Here is a 22,306-nt window from a genome sequence, read left to right as displayed (position 1 = left end):
TTCCAGGTTGTGCAAGTTGGATTTTTCTTAATTTTTAAAGTTCCATATGTCTTTTCTTTTCTGATTTAAAGTGACTCTGCTCTTTTCATGATTCAGTCTCCCTGTCTCTGCAATTTAGGTTTTCAGTCATCTAGTTTGTTATGTTTGGCAAAGAATATTTGAGAAAAATCTCTCAAGAGAGTGGTGAACTTTATTAATTTTCAAATCTTGTGCGTGAAGAAAGGAAACAACAAATTTTTAATCAAAGTAAGCAATAATGACAGGTTTATTTAAAATTTCCAGTAGAGAAAACCCACTAGTTTTGGAATAAAAGTACTCAATGTACGAGAGCGTAAGTGAATATAAAAGATTAGCAGAAGAAAAATAAAACCAAACACAGTACAAAAAAACTTAAAAAGTTTGAAATGGATTTAAACTGAGATGTTCCTTAAATCCTCCAAATATTTAACAGAGTTACTAGGTTTGGCAAACAATTCACTTGAAAATTAAAGCCTATTTCTGTATTGTAAACTCCATAAAAACTCCTTATTAAATTCAAGCACTCCATACAATTGGTACTGAAACATACAGGCAGTCAATTTCAGAATAGTAGGAATTATTCATTTGCTCTCACAGTTATATGAATTAACCAGCTGCATAACTGTTTTTTGGAGAGGATGGGACAGAAGATGGAAAAAAAAAAAAAGGTAGGATAAAATCTCTAAAAAATGGAAACACAGCAAAATTCAGACATCAGTTTGCTTCTTTAAAGCAACAAACTGAATTTTTACAGTATATTCTACATTTGTCATTTCCCTCTCCCCCCGCCCCCTCCAATACTCCTAAATCCACTAGTCTAATCAATTCTTAACTTCCAAATATTCTGTACATATATATTTAGCAAAGAGCATATGCCTAACATTATTCTGACAGCATTATGGTCAGCATACAATTTTAGAAAGATTACTATGTATATCACCAAGATTAACCTTTACTTAAAAAAACGAACAAACAAAAACCATTACTAAACAAATAGTTTTAAAATATTATGAAAACCCACGTGAGAAGACTCCACATGGGCTCTAAACCTGATAAAAACACACGTCAGAAAGACTATCAATGCTCAGCTTCTGCCAAACGATGACCTTAAAGTGCCAAACACAACAGAATCTCTTAGGACCGTTTTTCCAATAGATGATTTGTCCCTGGCTTGGCCATCTCTCCTTTAACTATACACGAAGTCCTGCTAAAAGTATGCATTTTAGTTGATTTTACAATAGAATGTTACAATGTAAACTAAACAGGTTCTTATATCAACAGTATGTTACCCAGGTTTTTAAATTTCTGAATCCAACAGTTGGTCACAGAGGTCAAGTATTATCAAGGCTCCTTTGTCAGTTCAGATGGTGTCTGACTCATCCATCCTTCAAGTACATGCAAGGCTCAATAGTTTTCAAGAGGCAGAAGCCCAAGGACGTTTTAAGACACAGATGAAATAGGATTATGAGGTGAACCCATCTGGGTAAGAACTTTATCCAGCCACTGGAGGGGGCCATGCAGATGGATCTCAATCCAGCAGGGGGTGCTAGTAACATCCTGGCGGTGGTATTCTGCTCCCCAACCCTAGAAACAACATGGGAGGTCATTTAACTTGTTTGACTCAGTGGTTAAACTTATGAAGTAAAAAGAGCTCACATAATCAGACACTCCGATTAAAGATCTGGTTCTCTCCACAAGACAAACGTGCACAAATGTGCACACATGATTTGGCAGGCAATTTCACAGCTCCCCAAAGGCCATCCATGGGTTCCAGATAAAGAAGTACTGGTCTTGGGGAATGAAAGTTTCAAACTACATTATAAGGCTGTTGTAATAAAGATACTTTCTAAGTTTCATTTTTATTGCCCATTATCTCACCGATAATATTGTGACAGATGTTGTTAAATTCTCATTTCATCATCAAGAAAATAAGGAAAAAGGTATGTAAGACAAACTGACATTCTGTTTCTTCCTATTTAGCCACTGAAGTCTCTATAAACACAGAGCTTGACCTTTCAATCTCTAAGCAAAACTGGCAGGAGCATGTAAGTATCCAAAAATCTATTAGTAACACCTAACCATTGCCTTGAATCAATTAGTAACACCTAGCCATTGCCCTGAATCATCTGTACGAGAGCGTAGCTTGCCAGGCATCTTCAGGATTACTGAATTAGGACATGAAAGCTGACAGAAGCAAGTCCCTGTACAAAAGAGAAAAATAGTTTTGCCATTGCAAAGATCAAAACCTCACTGGTATGGTGGATGATGGCATACAAGGGCCTGATAAACCCTTGTTTCCTGAGGGATGTCAGACAAGGCCAGGTTCTATTTATCTCTGCTATCTACCTACCCCAGGAATTTCAAGAAACGTATCTGAATATCAGAACTTTCAAGAGAAAGTTGTGATACATGAACTGCATATGTATAAACATCCATGCATTTGTACATATATCAACAAACTGCTAAGTTTAATCAGAAGATTTATGTGCATGTTTCCTACATTAGATAGTAAGTTCTTTGAAGGCAGAGACCAGATCTTATTTATCTTTGATCTCAAACATCCAGCACAGTGACTGGCACAAAGCAGAAGCTCCAGAAACACTTGTTCAGCTGAAATGACTTGGATTTTTCAGATATGCGGAGCTTACTGTGCAACTAATTTATAAAGTATGTGTTTTATATTAAAGTCCAAAAATGATCACCTTTAAAAAATAGTACAAAATTGGCTATTAATATTAGTAAAACGTTCTATATCTTTTCTCTAAGATGCTAAGTGTGAGAGGGCAAAGTATGCAGTCCTTATGATAATAAAGAACAATGTTGTACCATGTGTAAATTTTTTGTTGCTAATGTATAATAAAGTAGCTGCCCTTTGTCATGTCAGCAGGGGGTTTAAAATAAGATGTTTATCTTTAACTCTCCAAATCCAGCTTCCTAGCTATGTCCATTATAGCCTGTATAACCCTTCATTCCAATACTTACCACTTTATATTATAATTAAAAACAGACTGGGCCATCAGCATCTTGAAGCTAGAGACTTTAGGTGCTTTTTCATCTCTGTATTAATTCTCTGGAATGGTGCTAAAAATGTTCGCTGAATAAATGAAATCTAATACATTTTTAATGCATATCTTTGCATTATAAACACTTTTTATCAGCGTAACGGTGGTTTTTACTTGTGTAAAAGTCAATACTTAAAAATGTGTAAAAGTAAAATCATTAAAATTGATTGGGTAATCCATAAGAAATAAGTTTGAGGAGAAAGCCAATTAGAGCATTGGAGTCATAAATTCTCCTAGAGTGGTCCTTCAATAACAATAGACTTATCAAGGGACCTCAGTAATGATCACCACAGTTCCCCAACTGCAGCCACCCTTTTTTTTTTTTTTTGCTGTACGCGGGCCTCTCACTGTTGTGACCTCTCCCGTTGCGGAGGACAGGCTCCGGACGCACAGGCTCAGCGGCCATGGCTCATGGGCCCAGCCGCTCCGCGGCATGTGGGATCTTCCTGGACCGGGGCACGAACCCGTGTCCCCTGCATCGGCAGGCAGACTCTCAACCACTGCGCCACCAGGGAAGCCCGCAGCCACCCATTTTAAAAGTAATGAGTGTGGGGATCAGGAAGGAATCCCGGGTCCTTAATCACACACACACACAGAACTAGAACCTGGATCTCCTGACTCTCAAGAGGTCTTCTTTCCTCCATATCAATAAAAACAACAAACACAAACAATGCTGGCAACTCACTGTCCTCATTTTAAAATTCATTTCAGTCAAAATGCCAAGTCAAAAATTAAACAGTGCACATTACTAATGGATGAGAAAGCTCTTTGTAGTCTCATAGGTACATAGCATATAGGTAAACCTCTTGAAAAGGTAAAAAAAACCTCCTTCAATACTAAAAAGTTCTGGACTCAGCTATAAGAAACTGTTGAATTGTGTTTCAAGAAAACACACTGAAAACCTGCTAATGTGACTCAAAGAAGTAGGGAAAAAATGATATTCAGGGAAAGATATCTTTGACGTAAAGGATGATTAACAAAGTAAGGTTCCAAAGTTACCCTCTGTAATAAATACAGCACAGAACAGGTTTAACAACAAGTTCTGTGAGCTTCTGAAGAGAGGATATGAAAGGTGATTGCCTCGCCCAAATATATAATTAGTTTTGTTTCTCAGAGTAACAGAGGAGGAAAATCTATCTTTGAGGATTCAGAGCCAAGTCAGTCAGCCACTAGAATAAGTTTCTGACTCATAAATTTAATCAGACATATGAGTTTCTTTTTTCCATCTCGATGGCATCTTAAAACTTTTTATTTCTCAGAGGCAGAAGAGGAGGCAAAAAAGAGATCAATTCTTGTGAGCGATGTCTGTAACCTTCACCCTCCTCGAACCTCACAGCACAATCCTAGCGCTGAGGCAAGGGCCTTATTAACTCTTGAATATAAGAAAATCGGGGGTAGGGGGGGCTGGGATGTAGTGAGAGAGTAGCCTTGCCATATACACACTACCAAACGTAAATGGATAGCTAGTGGGAAACAGCTGCATAGCACAGGGAGATCAGCTCGGTGCTTTGTGACCACCTAGAGGGGTGGGATAAGGAGGGTGGGAGGGAGACGCAAGAGGAAGGGGATATGGGGCTATATGTATACGTACAGCTGATTCACTTTGTTGTATAGCAGAAACTAACACAACATTGTAAAGCAGTTATACTCTAATAAAGATGTATTAAAAAAAAAAAAGGATGAGTGTCATATGGGACAGAGCCACCCCCAGTGGCACTCATACTAGATCAGTGCATCCCTTGCCCACCCATATGTACCTGAGAATAAATTATTGTTGTTTGGAGAAAAAAAAAAAAACAGAAAATTACAAGCTTTACTGGAACCACTAAAAAACTGACCAATCAAAAATAAATCTCAGTGTGATGGACTTTTACTCTCACACACAAAAAAGACCACTTGCTTATTGTTGAAACAAAAGTAACAAGTGTCACCATCCTAAAAGTACTAACAAGCACAGCATTAAAAAAAAAAGAGGGGTGCGTTTATAGAACTGATCTCTGGGAATTCCCTGGCGGCCCAGGGGTTAGGACTCTGTGCTTTCACTGCCAAGGGTGAAGGTTCAACCCCTAGTCAGGGAACTAAGATCCCTGAAGCCACGTGGCACAGCCAAAAAATAAATAAACAAAAAAATAAAAATAAAAAGAACTGATCTCATAAGACAACCACGCATTTAAAGCATATACTTTATATATATATACATAATAACATATTCTAATAGTATTACAATAGCTAAAATAGTGCTACTTGAATAAGGAAAAATTATTAAAGCCTGCTACTACTAACATTTAACACAAACACTCCTATATTCCAATGATACTTTCCTCATAGTTGACATCCTTGTTAAAGGTTAAAAATGTCTAGATAATAAGTTGGTGTCTATGGACACATATCAAGAGGATATAGATTTACATATAACATGGAAGTGCATTAAACCCTGACTAGAGGAATCAGAGCTCACTTACCTTCACAAAGCTCATGCGAATAGTACACATTTTTGTGAGCTCATAGACTGTCTCGAAGCCATGGTTCACAGACTGTGCCAGTAACTGAGCAAATTCTTGGTTGTTAAAAATTTTCAAACTACACCCACTAGGGATTTTGCAAACAGTAGTGGGATGAAATCCATGATGGTAGTTGCAGTTCCGACTCTGCACAAAGATACTACTGTCACTGAGGCATTCAGCATATACCTCGCCTCCGACATAATAAAGATGAACTCCTGCAGGGAGACAAAGCATAGAGTGTGGTCTTTATCGCTTTTCACAGCTGAAAAGCATCCGTGTAGCTTCAGAATGTAAATTTACATGGTTGATTCGATAAACAGACATTCTCCAAGTCTTGCACAACTGATAAAATCTTAGTTAACTGTATTAGTTAATACAATGTCCATATGTCAACACGCATGTCTACAAGGTTGTAGGAAATAACACAACAAAGTCTCTTAAAAATAAGTAACAGAGTGCAGCAATTTCATTTTGAAAAGCATTTAATGCCTATTTGGCCATGGATTGAGAGCAAATTCTCACTTTAAAAACATGGCACAATAAAGCTGAACTTGATCATGGGATCCTACGCATATTCGTTATATAAGCTCTCTTGTATTTATTTTGCAGCTAAGCTTTTCAAAAAATTTTAGGGTAGGGGAAGGGAGGATCGAGAGGAGTAAAAGAACTAGAAAACCACAGGTGGAGGAAGTACTGCTGAGAAGTGTAAGATGTAAGGTCCAGGGCTTCCCCGGCGGCGCAGTGGTTGACAGTCCGCCTGCCGATACAGGGGACGCGGGTTCGTGCCCCGGTCCGGGAGGATCCCACATGCCGCGGAGCAGCTGGGCCCGTGAGCCATGGCTGCTGAGCCTGCGTGTCCGGAGCCTGTGCAACGGGAGAGGCCACAGCAGTGAGAGGCCCACGTACCGCAAAAAAAAAAAAAAATGTAAGGCCCAGGGGGAAAAAAACCTAGAAAAAGTAATTCATACTGTGTGGAATCTGATCTCACTCAACTATTGTCTGCTCCAAACTTCTTCCTGTGAGACCTAGAGTGCCAGGAGTATAGGAAATTGATCTTACCCAGCCTTTTTTTTTTTTTTTTTTATTCCGGACAGGAGGAATTACTTTTTCTAGGTTTTTTTCCCCCTGGGCCTTACATTTTTTTTTTTTTTTGCGGTACGCGGGCCTCTCACTGCTGTGGCCTCTCCGGTTGCAGAGCGCAGGCTCCGGACGCGCAGGCTCAGTGGCCATGGCTCACGGGCCCAGCCGCTCCGCGGCATGTGGGATCTTCCCGGACTGGGGCACGAACCCACGTCCCCTGCATCGGCAGGCGCACTCCCAACCACTGCGCCACCAGGGAAGCCCCTTACCCAGCCTTTAAAAAAAAATGAAAGGGGAAAAAACCACTCTGACAAAACCCCACACCATTATAGGCCAGCCAGCAAACAGTCACATCCCATGTGGCTTTCAGTGATGGACCTTGCAGGTAACTCTGGCAAAGCTTAGTCAATGCTAGAACCTATTGTCTCATCCAAAATACTATGTGCTCATATGTGGAATCCAAAAAAATCAGTAGTACTGATGAACCTAGGGGCAGGGCAGGAATAAAAGACGCAGACGTAGAGAACGGACTTGAGGACACAGTGGGGGGAAAGGGAAGCTGGGACAAAGTGAGAGAGTGGCATGGACATATATACACTACCAAATGTAAAATGGATGGCTAGTGGGAAGCTGCTGCATGGCACAGGGAGATCAGCTCAGTGCTCTGTGACCACCTAGAGGGGTGGGATAGGGAGGGTGGGAGGGAGACTCAAGAGAGAGGGGATATGGGGATATATGTATACGTATAGCTGATTCACTTTGTTGTACAGCAGAAACTAATACAACAGTGGAAAGTGATTATACTCCCATAAAGATATTAAGGAAAGAAAGGAAAAAAATGCAAGTCGAGCTGATGGCTGTGTCTACAGGGCTGTCGTGATTTGAGTGAACTAAAGTATTTTAGAGAAATGAAAAAAAAAATACTATGTGCTGTGTTGATACGTATACACAATGGCTAAGACTGCTGTAACAATTAAATGGCCGCTGGAGCAGAAGCCCATTTTTCTGCCTGACGCAGAGAAAACAATTTAAGGGTGTGTGTGTGTTTGCTACTTTTTTCCTGATTATAAAAATGAGGAATTTTCATTTTAGAAAATTTAGAAAGTAAAGCAAAATATAAAGCAGAAAACATTATCACTCCTTTAGTGGCCCAGAGGCAGTAACTGTGAATACACATCATATTCGGTCTTGAGTATCATTAAACTTTCTTTGCAAACATTTAACATATCTCCACCACTGAATGACTAAAACAATTTATGTAAAGGATTCTCCCATTATTGGACCATTCTGTTGATACTAATTTTCTGCTATGATAACAATGCCATGATGAATGTCTCAGCATAATTTTTGATAATATTGTTAGGAGCGATTCCTGGAAGTTATGTCATTGGATCGAAGGCTCTTGATTCACTTTGCCGGAGCGCTTGTATCAATATACACTCTCTCCAGCAGCAGACGAGTGCCTTTCTCACTTCACCCGTGCCAGTACTGAGTCTGAGTTTAAAACAACAACAAAATTCCCCTAATTTATAGCTGGAAAACAATATCGTTTTAATTTGCACGTAAGCCTTGATACGCTCTCCTCTGTTTACTAGCCATCTGTGTTTCTCTTATGGATTTACTGTTCATATTTCTTATTTATTCCTCTGGGGTTCTAGTATTTTTATTATTTTTTTAATGAGCTGTGCATATAGGAAAGATATAAATAATTTATTTCTTATTTGTTTCCCCGTTAGTCCTTTGTCTTTTAATTTTGTTCACGGTACCGTTTTTCTTTAACCTACAGAAATTTGAAATCTTTAAGTAGACAAATCTCTTGCAATCTTTCTGTTGCTTTTTATGCTTAGAAAATCTCTGCCACTCTTTTTTTTTTTTTAAAGCATTTTCCAGTCTATCTCATCCTTTTTTTTTTTTTAATTTATTTAATTTTTGTCTGTGTTGGGTCTTCCCTGCGGTGCACGGGCTTTTCTCCAGTTGCAGAGAGCGGGGGCCACTCTTCATTGCGGTGCATGGGCTTACTGCGGAGTAGTTATGGCACGCAGACTCAGCCGTTCCGCAGCACGTGAGATCCTCCCGGACCGGGGCACGAACCCGTGTCCCCTGCATCAGCAGGCGGACTCTCAACCACTGCGCCACCAGGGAAGTCCTCTCTGCCACTCTTGATCAATATATGTTCTTCTAGCTTTTCAACAGCTTGCCTTAAAAAATAATTCAACTCACTAATTCATTTGCATATGTGGAATGGGGCAGGGTTTCTACCCCCAGCCTCCCCCCAAAGCTAACTTTGTTATTGCAGGACCACTGGAAGACTACTAATTTGTTATGCTTCACTTATCATACATTAAATTTTTAAATACAGTATAGTCTGAGTTTACTTTATTCTATTGTTCTCTCTACACACCGATTTAATTGTAGTTTCATAATCTTTCATTAATCGTCACCTTGAGAATTTTTTCTTTACTCTTCCATTAAAAAAATTTAGCTATTTTCACTTATTAATCCTTCTGGGTAATATGCAGAATACATCTTCCAACTTTCAAAAACAAAACATTGTGATTCTGACATGGACTGTTTAAACTATGAATTAAATTAGGAAGAATGAATATCCTTAAACTGTTCTCACAATATTAAGCCTTTTCTTTAAGGAACACAGACTACCTATTTATTATTCAAATTTTCTTTCGCTCTCAGTGAAATTTGGTTTTCTTTACATAATTCTCATATGTTGCTGGTTCAGATTATTTACGCATTCTGTTGCTACTGAGAATGTAATTTTCCTCTCCATTGTATTTTCTAACTGGTTATTGTCAGATTAAAGAAAACTGATCTATAATTTCTAAAAACAGAGTCGAGGCATCTGGAACAATTTGAAATAACAGCATTCCCAGAATCCTTATTTTCTTCCTAATTGTTAATAGGAATGTTCCAGAGTACAATGGCTTTTTACTACATTGGAGTAATGGTCAACTTTAGAATATAGTGAAAACTATGTCCCTCTGTTCCAAATGTATGCAAAATTGGGTTTATATACAATTTCAGGGGTTTACAGACCACAGAAAGATACCCATACGATATGAACCTGAGTTCTGACATTTCATCATTAGATGTGTAGTTTAGGCTTATTTTTTTTCCTTAAGCATACTAAGGAATTATCTATCAGTTCCTGTTTTAAGAGTTGTTGTTTTTGTTTCCAGGATTCAATGTTAAACTTCATCTCAAATGTCTTTTAAGCACCTATTGAATAACCTTTTAATTTGTTCTAAATTTCATAGTAGGTCATTTAAAAAACACTTTTACTCTGGAAATAATTTCAAAACTTACAGAAATAGAACAAACAACAAAGAAAAACAGAACAAAGAACACCCACACAACCATTCTCCAGATTCACCTGCTGGGACAGTTCACTCCATATGCTTCATCATGGGTACCTCTGTCCTCTCTATTCTTCCACACACACCCTCATATACACACACATAGGTACATACATGTATACATTCGGACACAGGATTGTTTTAGGTGGACAGATATCTCTATCTATAAACATAAGATACATATATAATTTCCTCCTGAACCATTTCATCATGGTCCTTTACCCCCACATACTTAAGTGTGCATTTCCTAAGAATAGGGGTCTTCTCTTACAAGCCACAGCATAATCAGCAATGCCACTGCATTTAACACTGATGTAATACTTCTATCTTATCTACCACTCATATTCTAATTCTGTCTGCTGACCCCAATAATGCTCTTTGTAGTACTTTTCCCCTGTCTGCTGCAGGATCACGTCCAGGGGCAGATTACTACATAGAGCTGTCATGTTTCTTTAGCCGTTTTAATGTGGAACATTCTCACACCTTTGTCTTTTGACATCAGTATTTTGGAAGAATACAGTCCCTTCTCACCCTTTGTGTCTGGGGTCTGTCTGAAGGCACCCTGAGATTCGATTCAGATCTGCATGCTCAGCTGGATCTCTGTGTAGGTGACGTTACTCCCTCCTCAGAGCACCACAGCTGGAGGTTCACGACCTCCATCTGCCTCTCAATGGTGATGATAATTCTCATCGCCTAGTCAAGATGTTGTCCAATTTCTCCACTAAATAGTTACTGATTTTTATTCTCCCATGTCAGTAACAGGCAGCCTCGGAGGAGATACTTAAAGACCATGAAAATATCCTGATTCTCATAAGAAGTTCTCTCTATATTTAGCATCACTGACTATTCTTGCCTGATGGTTGCAAAATGGGGACTTTCTAACTCCACCAACTCACTCTGCATTTACCAGTCAGCCTTCCCCATTCATTTATTTATCTATTATCGGCATGGACTTATGAATTACTATGGTTTTCCAGTGGTTTAAGACTCACTACTGTATTTAATTATTTTGGTGCTCGAACTATCCCAGAGTTGGCCAGTGGAAGCCCCTCCAAGTTGGCTCCTGGGAAATGCCTCCATCATGTGCATAAGTATTTGTTTACTTTCGGACATAACAGAACGTTTCGGCTCATCTTGCATCTACCTGTCTCAGCCTTGGAGTCAGCCCTTTCTCCAAAAGCCCTGGTTCCTCTTAGCAGCCATGGAGTTAAGAGATGATGGTCTGAGCACTGTATGTGCTTATTACTACTGGGTATCTTTGCCTCTTGGCCCTCTCAGCAGACAGATCAGAAACTATATGCATGCAGAGACACATCCACATATGCCTTCATACACGTGCATACATACACGTGTACAGGAGTACATAAACATGCATGTACACATTATTAAAATCACGATCTCACACTGATACCTCCACAGGGTTTATTTTTTACCCTCCTCCACACTTGTATGTCTCTTCTTTTTTTTTTTTTTTTTTTGTGGTACGTGGGCCTCTCACTGCTGTGGCCTCTCCCGTTGCGGAGCACAGGCTCCAGATGCGCAGGCTCAGCGGCCGTGGCTCACGGGCCTAGCCGCTCCACGGTATGTGGGATCTTCCCGGACCGGGGCACGAACCCGTGTCCCGTGCATCGGCAGGTGGACTCTCAAACACTGCGCCACCAGGGAAGCCCTGTATGTCTCTTCTTATTCCACAGTGAAAACCCAGGTTTACCCCCAACAACCACACATTTAGTCATTTGCTTAATATTATAATACATCTTAAAATTTCATAACTGTCTCCTTCATACTGCCACTAAATAATCAAGTCTATTAAAAAGAGTTCAGGATTTGTTTGCAGTCGCTCTACCTTACCTGGCTCAGGCTGAGGTTCTATAGCCAAATACTATATATTCATAAGTTATTTTGAATTAGTTCTTTTTTTTTTTCCCCAGTGGGTCATGGTATTCATTTGAAATACATTCAGTTTACTTGTTTTCATTTGCTTTTTGCTTTTAGTTTTAGGTTGTAAAGAATTTTTTAACAGCTATTTCATTCTTTGGCAAAACACGTGATAGAATGGTGTCCCCAGACAGCAAATCACTATTCCAGCTATAATTATTATGAGTCAGGAGACCGCAAAAATCGCTGATTGGAAAATGAAGAACTTCCTGATAATACAAATTGAAAAAATATTTATAAACCGTACCGGCAAGTGTATATCCTCTGGTATTGACTCCAGGAACGACTGGTGAGTTCTGGGGGAAGAGGGACGCGACAGACAAACATTTGAGAGAGGTTCCAGTGAAAGCTCACCTTTCCCGATATGTCGCCTAGTGTTTTCGATAGTGGAATTCCGGTTGACGTTGGAGAGCAGCCCAAGGCAGAAACGGTTCTTGTTGTTGGAAGGATCGGTGAAGCCATCCACCAGCACGCTCGTGGAGGAGGCATGGAAAGCTTCGCCCACACGATTATTGAGCTCGTAGTAGACAATAGAGCACCAGTGTTTTGGTTCCTCGTAAGCAACTGCTTGAACATCTTTAAGAAAGAAAAGCTTAGAGTCAACCACGGTGAGTGCCCCGGGCTCTCAAAAACTGAAACTTGTGTGGTGAAGTTGGCTCAGGGTCGTGGAATGAAGATGTGAAGAAGCCACTGCTATGATGATGTATAGAGTTCATCTCTGATCTCAGAAGCAGGTACTCCTTGCTAAGTGCGACATTCACCTTTCACTGGAAGATATTTTCTCCAGTGGCCATCAGATAACCAAGACACTGGCTAAGCAAGCACACGAGCAGCATGTGCTGAACGCTCTGTAATTCACCAAAATGGAAATGACCCCACCACTGACCCTGGCTCACCATCTAAAGAGACGCAACAAGTGGCAAGTGAAAAAACAAGGGCGGAGAGAACAATAGAGGACAGGAAATGTGCCAAAGGTGCTGGCACAAAGAGGAATTACTTTGGACAACGCCTCAGTATGCCGACGCTTTTTCAAAGCAATGAAAATCAGTTTCTAATTATTGATAAGAAGTTACCTTACTTCACATTCGGTTGCCAATAACTCTCACAGCTACAGCTTTGCTCCAGTCCTCAAGCTCAGGAAGAAATCCTGCCAGCTGGCCATTCTTACAGGATGAATCATATCTCTCTCATCCAGATTTCATGCTAACTTCCTTATATTTGCTTTAAGTCATGCAGAGCAGGTGTGTTTTGTCTCTCCATTCCCAGAATGGGCCAACAATGGAAATTACCCAGCTTTACTGACAGGATGCAGCTTGTTAAGTCAAATCTCTTAAGACTAACAAATCTCCAAACAGAACATGCTTCTAAACATTTGCAACTAAAAAGTTCTAAAGATAAGTTCCTTCTGTAGTAAAACCTCTTATACCAGTGCTTTAGCAATTCCAGGAATACAAGCCATATGTATCTAGTATGCCAATATGTAATGATCTGAGGTTTATGAAGTGTACAATCTTAAAAAAAAAAAAAAAGAGAAAATCCACATTAGAAGCACGAACTCTAACTGCTAAGGGAGAATGACCTCTGCGTTCTTAACATCAACCTCCACGAATATTAAAATGAGCTTCACTGTAGAATTCGGTAAAGAAAATAAGGAAAATGATCATTAAGAAAATCCACACATACAGTAACTGCTTTATACACTTAAGCAGGTAAGCTGAACACAAACATACACCATCTTCCCTGTTTGCTAAGTGTTATCCCATGTCAATAAGCTGTATTTCAAAGAGCAAAGTTTTAGTGATTTACAGGTGCCAAATCTTAAAGAAGACTGCAACATCATAAAGAGAAGGCTTTTTTTTTTTTTTTCCGGCTGTGCCGCACGGCAGGCGGAACTTCCCCGACCACGGATCAAACGCGCACGCCCTGCACTGGAAGCTCGGAGTCTTAACCACTGGACCATCAGGGAAGTCTAAGAGAGGGCTTGAACCAGCTATCAGGATTGCTCACAGGACTATTCATCCAGGTTGGAGGCTGACAATTGTTTTTTCTGTAAAAGGCCAAAAAGGTCTTGGGGGCCACGTGGTCTCTATGGCCCCTATTCAACTGTGCCCTAGCTGTGCAAAAGCAGCCACAGATAATATGTAATAAATGAACACAGCTGTGTCCCAATAAAGCTTTATTTACAAAAACAGGGAGCAGGCTGAAGTGGCCCATGGGCTGCAGTCTGCTGACCCCTGCTCCAGGAAAACCACCAAAGTATAACAACCACAAGGCCAATAGCCCGTCCTCATAAAAATATTAAGTGTAAACTTATTCTAATGGGGAAAGAATTTTAAGCCATTTAAAGGAAAAATTTTAAAGCAAATTGAAGGTCTGTTTCCTGAAATCAGACATTTTGGACTTAGCCACCATGGCTGCAGGTCCACAGGCTTATAACTGTTTCACAGTGCTGTGCCCATTCTCTCCTGCTATTCTGTTCCCCAAATACACATTCCAAGGATGTGTGAGACAGGAGTTATTTTCCCCAACCAAAATCTTTGTCAACTCATAATTTTATGTTTGAGAGTATATTCTAGAGATTATCAAAATACAGAGCTAATAAAGAAGATGACAGACACAGCCAATAAAAAAGATATAAGAAATGTTTACAGATTAAAAAGGTGTAAATTCCAATTTATTACACTGCACACTGAAGGAAGGTTCTTTGAGTTCATCCACAACTTTTAATAAGTTAAAAGATATCAGCAACTCTGACAAGGTCTGAGGTATCTCCAGACCTTCACTAAAAAAGTGATAGGAATGAGATAAGACATACCTAGTAATGAAATGGCTTTTTAACTTCACTTTGCATTAAATGAATACAAATTGAATGATCCATCTCTGCCGCTGTTGAGTGGGCCAGCGAAGCACTTTCCTCCAGGGGAGGTTACCTGGGGACAGTTTCACTCAATGTGTGGTCATGACTTCTTACAGATGCTCAGGGATTCTCCCAACGCTTATGTACCCAAGTTCCCTGCTCGCTCAAGCCTCTGCAGACCTGGCAGAATGATGGCATCCTCCTCTCAGACACTGCCAGGGATCACAAGGACCCACCCTCTACTAGAGAGGAAAAGAAGTCAGCTCCTCAGGGTAAGAAAAGGAAAAACATGCACCTCCCACCCCTTCTTGTAACAAGGTAAGAAACAAACAAATAGAGCAAGAAGGGAACAAAAGCTATTAGTTTGTTTCAGCTGCATGAGGCCTAGAAAAATAGATGGGGCTTATGAATATCTATTCCAACGACCAAAGAACCTTTTGGAAAGCCTTGTTATATGAACTTTAAATTTTGGAAGTCACCAGTGAAAACTCTAGTTTTACATTCTTTTTTCTCCCTCAACATCCTTTGTCTTTCACATAAAAATACTCTTTTATCACCAATTCAAAAGTATTGAGTATTGAAGTTATAAACAGATGACTGCACAATTGTATCTAGGCCTTCATTAGTTAAATCAGTGCGCCTGTTCTTCATATAAAAGGCTTATCTGTAATCCAAAGAAGTCTTTCCATTGAGCTTCTCTTACTATAAGTGCTCTATCTTTTTCAAATAGCTATCTTTTTAAAGACTCATAAAAATCTGTGAGAGAAAGCAACACTTGGACAGATAAACTTCAGACTCTGAAAGGGAATAAGCAGCAATTCATTTTACCTCCTCTGTTGATTTCTGAGGGCAGTGAAGGCGCCATCATATTTGTGTCCATGGGCTGAGAGCCATCCTGGGTTATGGGATCTTCAGGAGGCAGATAAGCAGGTGGAGGTGTATCGGCTACAAAATTTGAAAAAAAGCTCTGGTAAACACATGTGCTTAAAACATATATTCTCTTCGGTGCCGAAATTCTTAAGAGATTAAGTTGCCATTTCAACCTCCCCATCGGAAGATTAGAGGCTACAGGCGCTGGACTTGGTGTACACTTTTTGAAAATTACTACCATCTTATGCAATAAATAATCTTACACAATTGCAGTGAAGATTCAGTGGGACGAAAGCACCGTATGCCAGTTCTAGAAGTTGTCTGCCTACCGAGGATCATGCCATTTTAAAACAATCAGAGGGGCATTTAAACATGCTTTCACCCAACCCACTTTAAAAGGGCCTCTGCATTTCATCATTTCCCTGGTGGACAGAAAACCTTCGAAAGCTACGCAGGACTTCTTAAGAAAAGGAGCTTCAGGGTCTCTTGCATCAAATCTATGGGCTCTTAGGGATTTACCAACTGAGTTTCATTACAGCCAACTTACTGACTCCAACTGTGAATTTCTCATGACTTCAAGAAATCTGCTGGGACTACCTTCTCCCTACCCACTTAAATATATGTAACAGATTCACTTTGCTGTACACCTGAAACTAACACAATGTTGTAAATAAACTATACCCCAATAAAAATTTTTTAAAAATCTTCTGTACCCATATTAAAAAAAATAATAATCGCGAGTTTCAAAATCCCTAGTAGCAGAATAATAGGAAAGAAATCAGTTTGTCGCAACTATCTTCTGTTTCAGAATTTGCATACATGTTTCTCCTGGAAAGCTCACAGCTAACTGGCAAATAAGAGGCAAACAGTGTGATTTTTGAAACAAAGAACACTAACACAAGTCTTGTGCTTTCTTAAATAAGGATTTCCCACAAACAATCCTTTGTGATGGAAAAACAAGTTCCTCATGGGCTATGGTGAGCTCATCTCATACCACTTAGCACATACAACAGAGCAGAGAACAAAGCTTCACCTCAAAGAACCACCAATAGCTTGGACAGGTACTCTAGACCACTCAGGGCAACCATCAAATAGAAAAAGCGAACACTACTCTTTCAGAGTTTCTCAAGAGATTTCCCAGACTGGCTTTCCAGCTGAATCACAACCTGGCCACTTCTACCGTCCAGGTGCTAACAAGCCAGGCCTCAGAGCACAAAGACAGGACTATGGGGACCTGATTTGGATGTATTTTCCACCCTTTCTCCAGCTTTTTAAAATTCAGCTTCTTCCCTGCAGCTGTAACACTGCCTCTGCTTTACTTCCAGCCAGGAATGAAGACAAAGAGCCTCCTCTGAGACCAAATCCAATACCATTTCTGCAAACAAGCTGGTGAAAACTTCATCAACGGCTTAAGGCATCAGCGTCCCTGGGAGGCACCAGATACTCTGGGTGATGCTCTGCTCTCCCCACAAGGTCCTCCTCCCACCCCTTCAGCTTTCTCTGCTCCATATTTCCTCTACTTGGCCTGTGCCTTAATCCCTGACAGCTGGGGACAAGGTGTAAATTCAAGCAATAATCTTCAGTTTTTTCACTCTTGGGCCCACCCTGGGTCTGCCACTGCTCCACAGCCTTCCGAAACAATCTCCTTACCGCTAACCTGTTCCTCAAACCCAGCGGGTCCAGGAGGGAGTGCGGTGGATAGCAGATTACCAGATGATACTAGCTTGATTTTGAAACAAGTCTATCCCTCACCCTCATCTTAAACTGTTTTCGACTGAAAAACAAACAGTGCAGGGGCTTCCCTGGTGGCGCAGTGGTTGAGAGTCCGCCTGCCGATGCAGGGGACACGGGTTCGTGCCCCAGTCCGGGAAGATCCCACGTGCCGCGGAGCGGCTGGGCCCGTGAGCCATGGCCGCTGAGCCTGCGTGTCCGGAGCCTGTGCTCCGCAACGGGAGAGGCCACAACAGTGAGAGCCCCGGGAGAGGCCACAACAGTGAGAGGCCCGCATACCGCAGAAAAAGAAAAAAAAACAGTGCAAAATAATAGGCTAAAAATGTAAAAAAGCAATAAATATATAAATAAAATATAGGAATATCAAGTGTGGACCACTTTTCAATTTTTGAGGACACACCAGCTCTGCTGTCGAATTCAAATCTGCCCAAAAACATTTCAAGTGATACATTAAACATGCTCGCCCACTCATTTTCCCTTCCTGCAATGTTAATAGATGTCAAGTGTATCTTTGCTTGGCGTATCCTTTGTCAGGTCTGCTGGCGAGAAATTGGGCACTAATCATTTTTTGAGGTGCTCGCTTATGAACCTATAACTCGAAAAATATAATGTCCTAATTAATCATTTAATTTGACAAACATTACACCACCAGAGAAGTCTAAAAATGAAGGATAATGGTTTTTTTGTCTTCGTTAAAGTTAAACAAGCAGATGGTTTCCAGTACTCCTGATGCAAGTCTTTTGTTGTTAAAGTATATGTTTCTTGGGATTACGTCACCACTTAAACGAATTTAATTAAGTTGTGTGGTGGGGTGTGATCCCCCAGGAAATATCTTTTCTGAGGCTGCGCTTACGACAGGGATTTTTCCTTGCATGGGAACAGCAAATGTGTGCAGCATGCTATTTTTTTCCTCGTTCTTTTATCAAGCGCAAAGGCTAGAACAACTATGCCACGCCCAGAAGGATGCAGCTGTTTTAAAGCCTTTCAAAAATCAAAAATGAAAATGTATTCAAGCATCTGTGCCAGACAAATGAAACACTGGCTTACTTGGCTAGAAGTCCCCTTTCATTCAAAGTTGCATCCTGAGTTCTAGAGGCGCAGTGCCACGTACCAGGACTGGAAACTTTCTCCATTCCAGGGAACCCAGCTTCGCCTTAACACTGTGATGACGATTTGACCACAGAACATCACTGAACACTGCAACCTACCTGGCATCTGAAAGGGGCTTCCTGGGTCTGAGCTGGTCGGAGAGTGAGGGTAGGTGCTACTGCTGCTCCCAGGAGAGTTTGGGTAACTGCTATTGGGAGAATGAGGAAACGGATGGCTGCTGGGTTGCTGGAAAGAATCCGGGAAAGTGGCGTTGAGTGGCATGTGAGGCTCATTTTGTCCTAAGTTCCGGAACTGAGCTAAGAGGCTGTGCTGAGGATTATATTCACTGTGTCTTGGAACCAGTACTGGAGGAAGAACTGGAAAAAGGGAAAGAAAAGAAAAGAGGGACAAAAATGAGAATGATGAAAATCGTTAATAACGTCACAATAAAACACAATAAAGTTGAAACCTAATCTGTAAGTAACAACAAATTATTCGAACACTGTCATGCTGCCAACTGAAAAGCACCATTCAAATGAAAAGACATTTTTCACTCAGGAATAAATGCAGTAAACTCTACGGTCTCCTTAGAATCACTGATGGCCTATGCCTGGACCTGCAGCATTGACAAACTACCCAAGGAAAGTCTGCAAAATACATTCTTTTAGGTTAAAAATGTTAAGGTTCCCTTATTCTTAATTTTTTCATTCACTAAAAACCAAAGCACAACTAGGAACATATATTGCCACTGACAATTCCAGTTTACTTCTCTGGCTGATAAGATTTCACATTTAAGAGTTAATAATATTTATTGAATGCTATGAGTTATTCACCACAAATGCTTTAAATGGACACATTAACTCACTTTGAACCAAAGGAAGTGTAGTAAATAAAGTTGAGAGGGTAAATACAATGAGCTGTATAAAATCCAAATGCCAATGAAGACAGTTAATTAGATAAAATATGATTTTTTGTGGGACAGACTTTATGTTGTGTCCTAGCAGTCATACTTTATGAACATTTTCCCTCTAAGGATCTTAACGTATTTACCACTTCTCAGTAATCCTTATCACTACCTGATAGGCAAAGGAAGAAACAGGTCATACAATCCACATTTTGCTAACTGAATGAATACTCAAGGTACAAAGGCCAAAAAACATACACACCAGGAGAGAAGGAAATAAAACAACTCAAGCCATTCCTAAAAGCTCCGTATGTTAGGAACCTAAGGAGTTAATGATTAGCATGGTCCTCAACCTCCAGAAACCTCCAGGGGCAAAGCCACTACAAAGGCAATGATAAAGGGAAGGGCAGGCTGGCTTCCAGAGCCCTAACTGGGGTTAGAAGCTTCTTGCCAGGGTCACCAGATGGCTCCTCCCCATAATCAAGGTCCTTGGAATCCTACTGCTCTTGTGGCCTTGGCTGGAAGGAGAAAAACAACCCATCTGGTAAACTACATGGGAGGAAAGAGGAGATTTAAAATCTGTTATTGTTGTTGGGAGTTAGGCCTCAGAATACATTTTCCCAAAGAAACCATATTTAGTGGCATTAGGAATTAAGTAGATTTTTGAGGGCTTTCCAGGGAATCTATCCATGACTGATACCATTTCTACAGGAAAAAGTACTCTTAATGCTTGGATTATCACTAATTTATGAGCTGAAAATTGTTTAAGAAAAAAAAAAGTTTTTGAAGGTATTAAAATTTCTCATGTGCTGTATCGTAGATTTCTCCGTAATCCTGTAGCAATAAGATTTGCTGATTCCCCTACTATTTGATCCCTTAGAAACAAATCTTTTTAGTAGAATAAATGTATTTCCTTTTTCACACAGTGATGGAATCTGTCCAAATCAAGTCATCAAAAGCATGATTCCTACCTATAGTGGAAAAAGAATAAATACATATATATATCAGAATTACTTTGTTGTATGCCTGAAACTAACCCAACATTGTAAATCAATTACACTCCAAAACACCCAACGCCCTCCCCCCAAAAAAACCCAAGAAGGAAAAAAGTGGGGGGAAGGGAAAAGAAGGCCTAATTCCTCCTACCTTTCAGTAGTCATTTGAAATGTAAACCACTTTGCTTTGTTGTCGACAAAGTTCCCAACTGTCACAAAGGCTCCCCCAACACCAAGAGAAATCTATATTCCAAAATAAATACATGCTCTGAAATAGTGCAATATCTTTAAATTACCTATGCAATCAAACACTTTTCTTTTTCTTTCAACTGTTGCAGCCTGAATTACCGCTTCCCAGCTTGCCTTTTATGGTCATCTAGCTACAGCCTCCATTCTGATCCGTGCCTTTAAAAGGTGGAAAATACTGGCTTCTAAACCCCTCGTGCCAACTACAGCACCAGACAGCAACTTAAAACAGTTCTCCATCTCTCTTCTCTCTCCCTTCCTCTCTCCCACCCACACCCCCTTACTGGAGCCCCTGTTTTAGAGACTCTTATTGCCTAACAGAGTTTTAGAACTGGGAATTTACTTCTTCCCACTGCTTGCAGATGACAGTGGCAGCAGAAGGCGATGTATTTCTATACCTCCGGCTGATACTAGGCACACACGTGTTCCTGTGTAACTGTTGCGTGGTGTGCAGTGGTCTGGCTCTAAAGCACCGGGCTGCCCTTAGTGTACACCACAGGTGAGATCAATCAGCTTTTGTACATGACCTGGGATGTGAGCCACCAACGACAACAAAGCAGCACTCTATAGATGAACTTGACGAGATCGATACCTTTTTCTCACCTCTGATTATTAAGATGAGATGATTTTGCTGCTGCTGATATAGGTACAGGTATATTTTAATGAACTTAAAAAAGGTACTGAGGTATCACACACCTATAATAAAATGCAGAAATCTTTGTATAAATGAAATCGTATATACTCTTGTGTCTGGCTTCTTAAGTTCAACATTATGTCTGTATGATTGATTCATCCAATGTGTGTAGCATCTCATCATATGTATATATTACAATTTATCAGTCAGCCCATCTAACCTCCTCAGAGGATAATCAATTTCATTTTTTTCTGTTTTATCCTTTCTGTGTTTCTTCTTGAAATTAAACAGATAAATGTTTGCTTTCTTATTTCATCTTTATTACTAAAAGGAAAGGCAGCCTCCTATACAGCCTTTGCACTTAGCTTTTTCAATTATATCTTAGGATTAACTTCATATTAGTTTGTAGAGATTGACCTTATTTGTTTTACAGCTAATAGCACCATAGTTTATTCAACCAATCTCCAATGTCTGGGCATTTAGGTAGTTTACAATATTCTACCATTACATACTATATTGCAATGAATAACTCCAGGCATATACTGCAGTATTGTTAAAGGTGTATCTTCAGGGTAAATTCCTAGAAGTGGAAATACTGGGTGAAAGGGTGAATGCGGGTATAATTTTGTTATCGTCAAGTATCCCTACATAGGGGTTGTACCATTTTGCATTGCTACCAGCGACAAATTAGAGTGACTTTTCCCTCAAAGCCTCCTGAACAGACTATGCTGACAGGTTTTTAAAAAATTTTTCTGATAATCTGATGGGTGGAAAATGGTAGGTATTATGGTGCAATTCTAATTTATATTTCTATTATGGTGAAAGTTGATTATCTTTCCATGTATTTCAGAAGATGTATTTTTATCTTTTTTTGGTGAATTGCCTGCTTGTGCCCTTTGCCCATTTTTCATCTCCCCATTTTTCATTTATATATATATATATATGACATTAGCCCATGATATATTACGTTACAAATATCTTATCACAATCTGTCAATTTGTCTTTTG

At 40.0% G+C, this 22,306-nt stretch overlaps 1 protein-coding gene across 5 annotated transcripts in view; it reads right to left on the bottom strand.

Annotated features, from left to right (window-relative positions):
• Positions 1-234: 234 nt before the first annotated feature.
• The window catches only part of SMAD1 (SMAD family member 1), a 77,463-nt gene continuing 55,391 nt past the window's right edge, over positions 235-22,306 (bottom strand). For all 5 annotated transcript variants that reach the window (XM_029235101.1, XM_029235104.1, XM_029235103.1 and 2 more), the window contains 5 exons: positions 18,640-18,897; positions 15,659-15,775; positions 12,328-12,549; positions 5,543-5,799; positions 235-1,602 (listed from right to left, as the gene is read on the bottom strand). In XM_029235101.1, the coding sequence (XP_029090934.1) occupies positions 1,459-1,602; positions 5,543-5,799; positions 12,328-12,549; positions 15,659-15,775; positions 18,640-18,897 (998 nt within the window). In that variant the 3' untranslated portion in view covers positions 235-1,458. The remainder of the gene's footprint in view (positions 1,603-5,542; positions 5,800-12,327; positions 12,550-15,658; positions 15,776-18,639; positions 18,898-22,306) is intronic.

This window comes from Monodon monoceros, unplaced genomic scaffold, assembly GCF_005190385.1.
Source record: "Monodon monoceros isolate NGI ecotype Baffin Bay Population unplaced genomic scaffold, NGI_Narwhal_1 Super_Scaffold_20, whole genome shotgun sequence".
Taxonomy (NCBI): domain Eukaryota; kingdom Metazoa; phylum Chordata; class Mammalia; order Artiodactyla; family Monodontidae; genus Monodon; species Monodon monoceros.
Note: the sequence above shows the minus strand (reverse complement) of the source record. Positions and strands in the feature narration are given on the sequence as shown.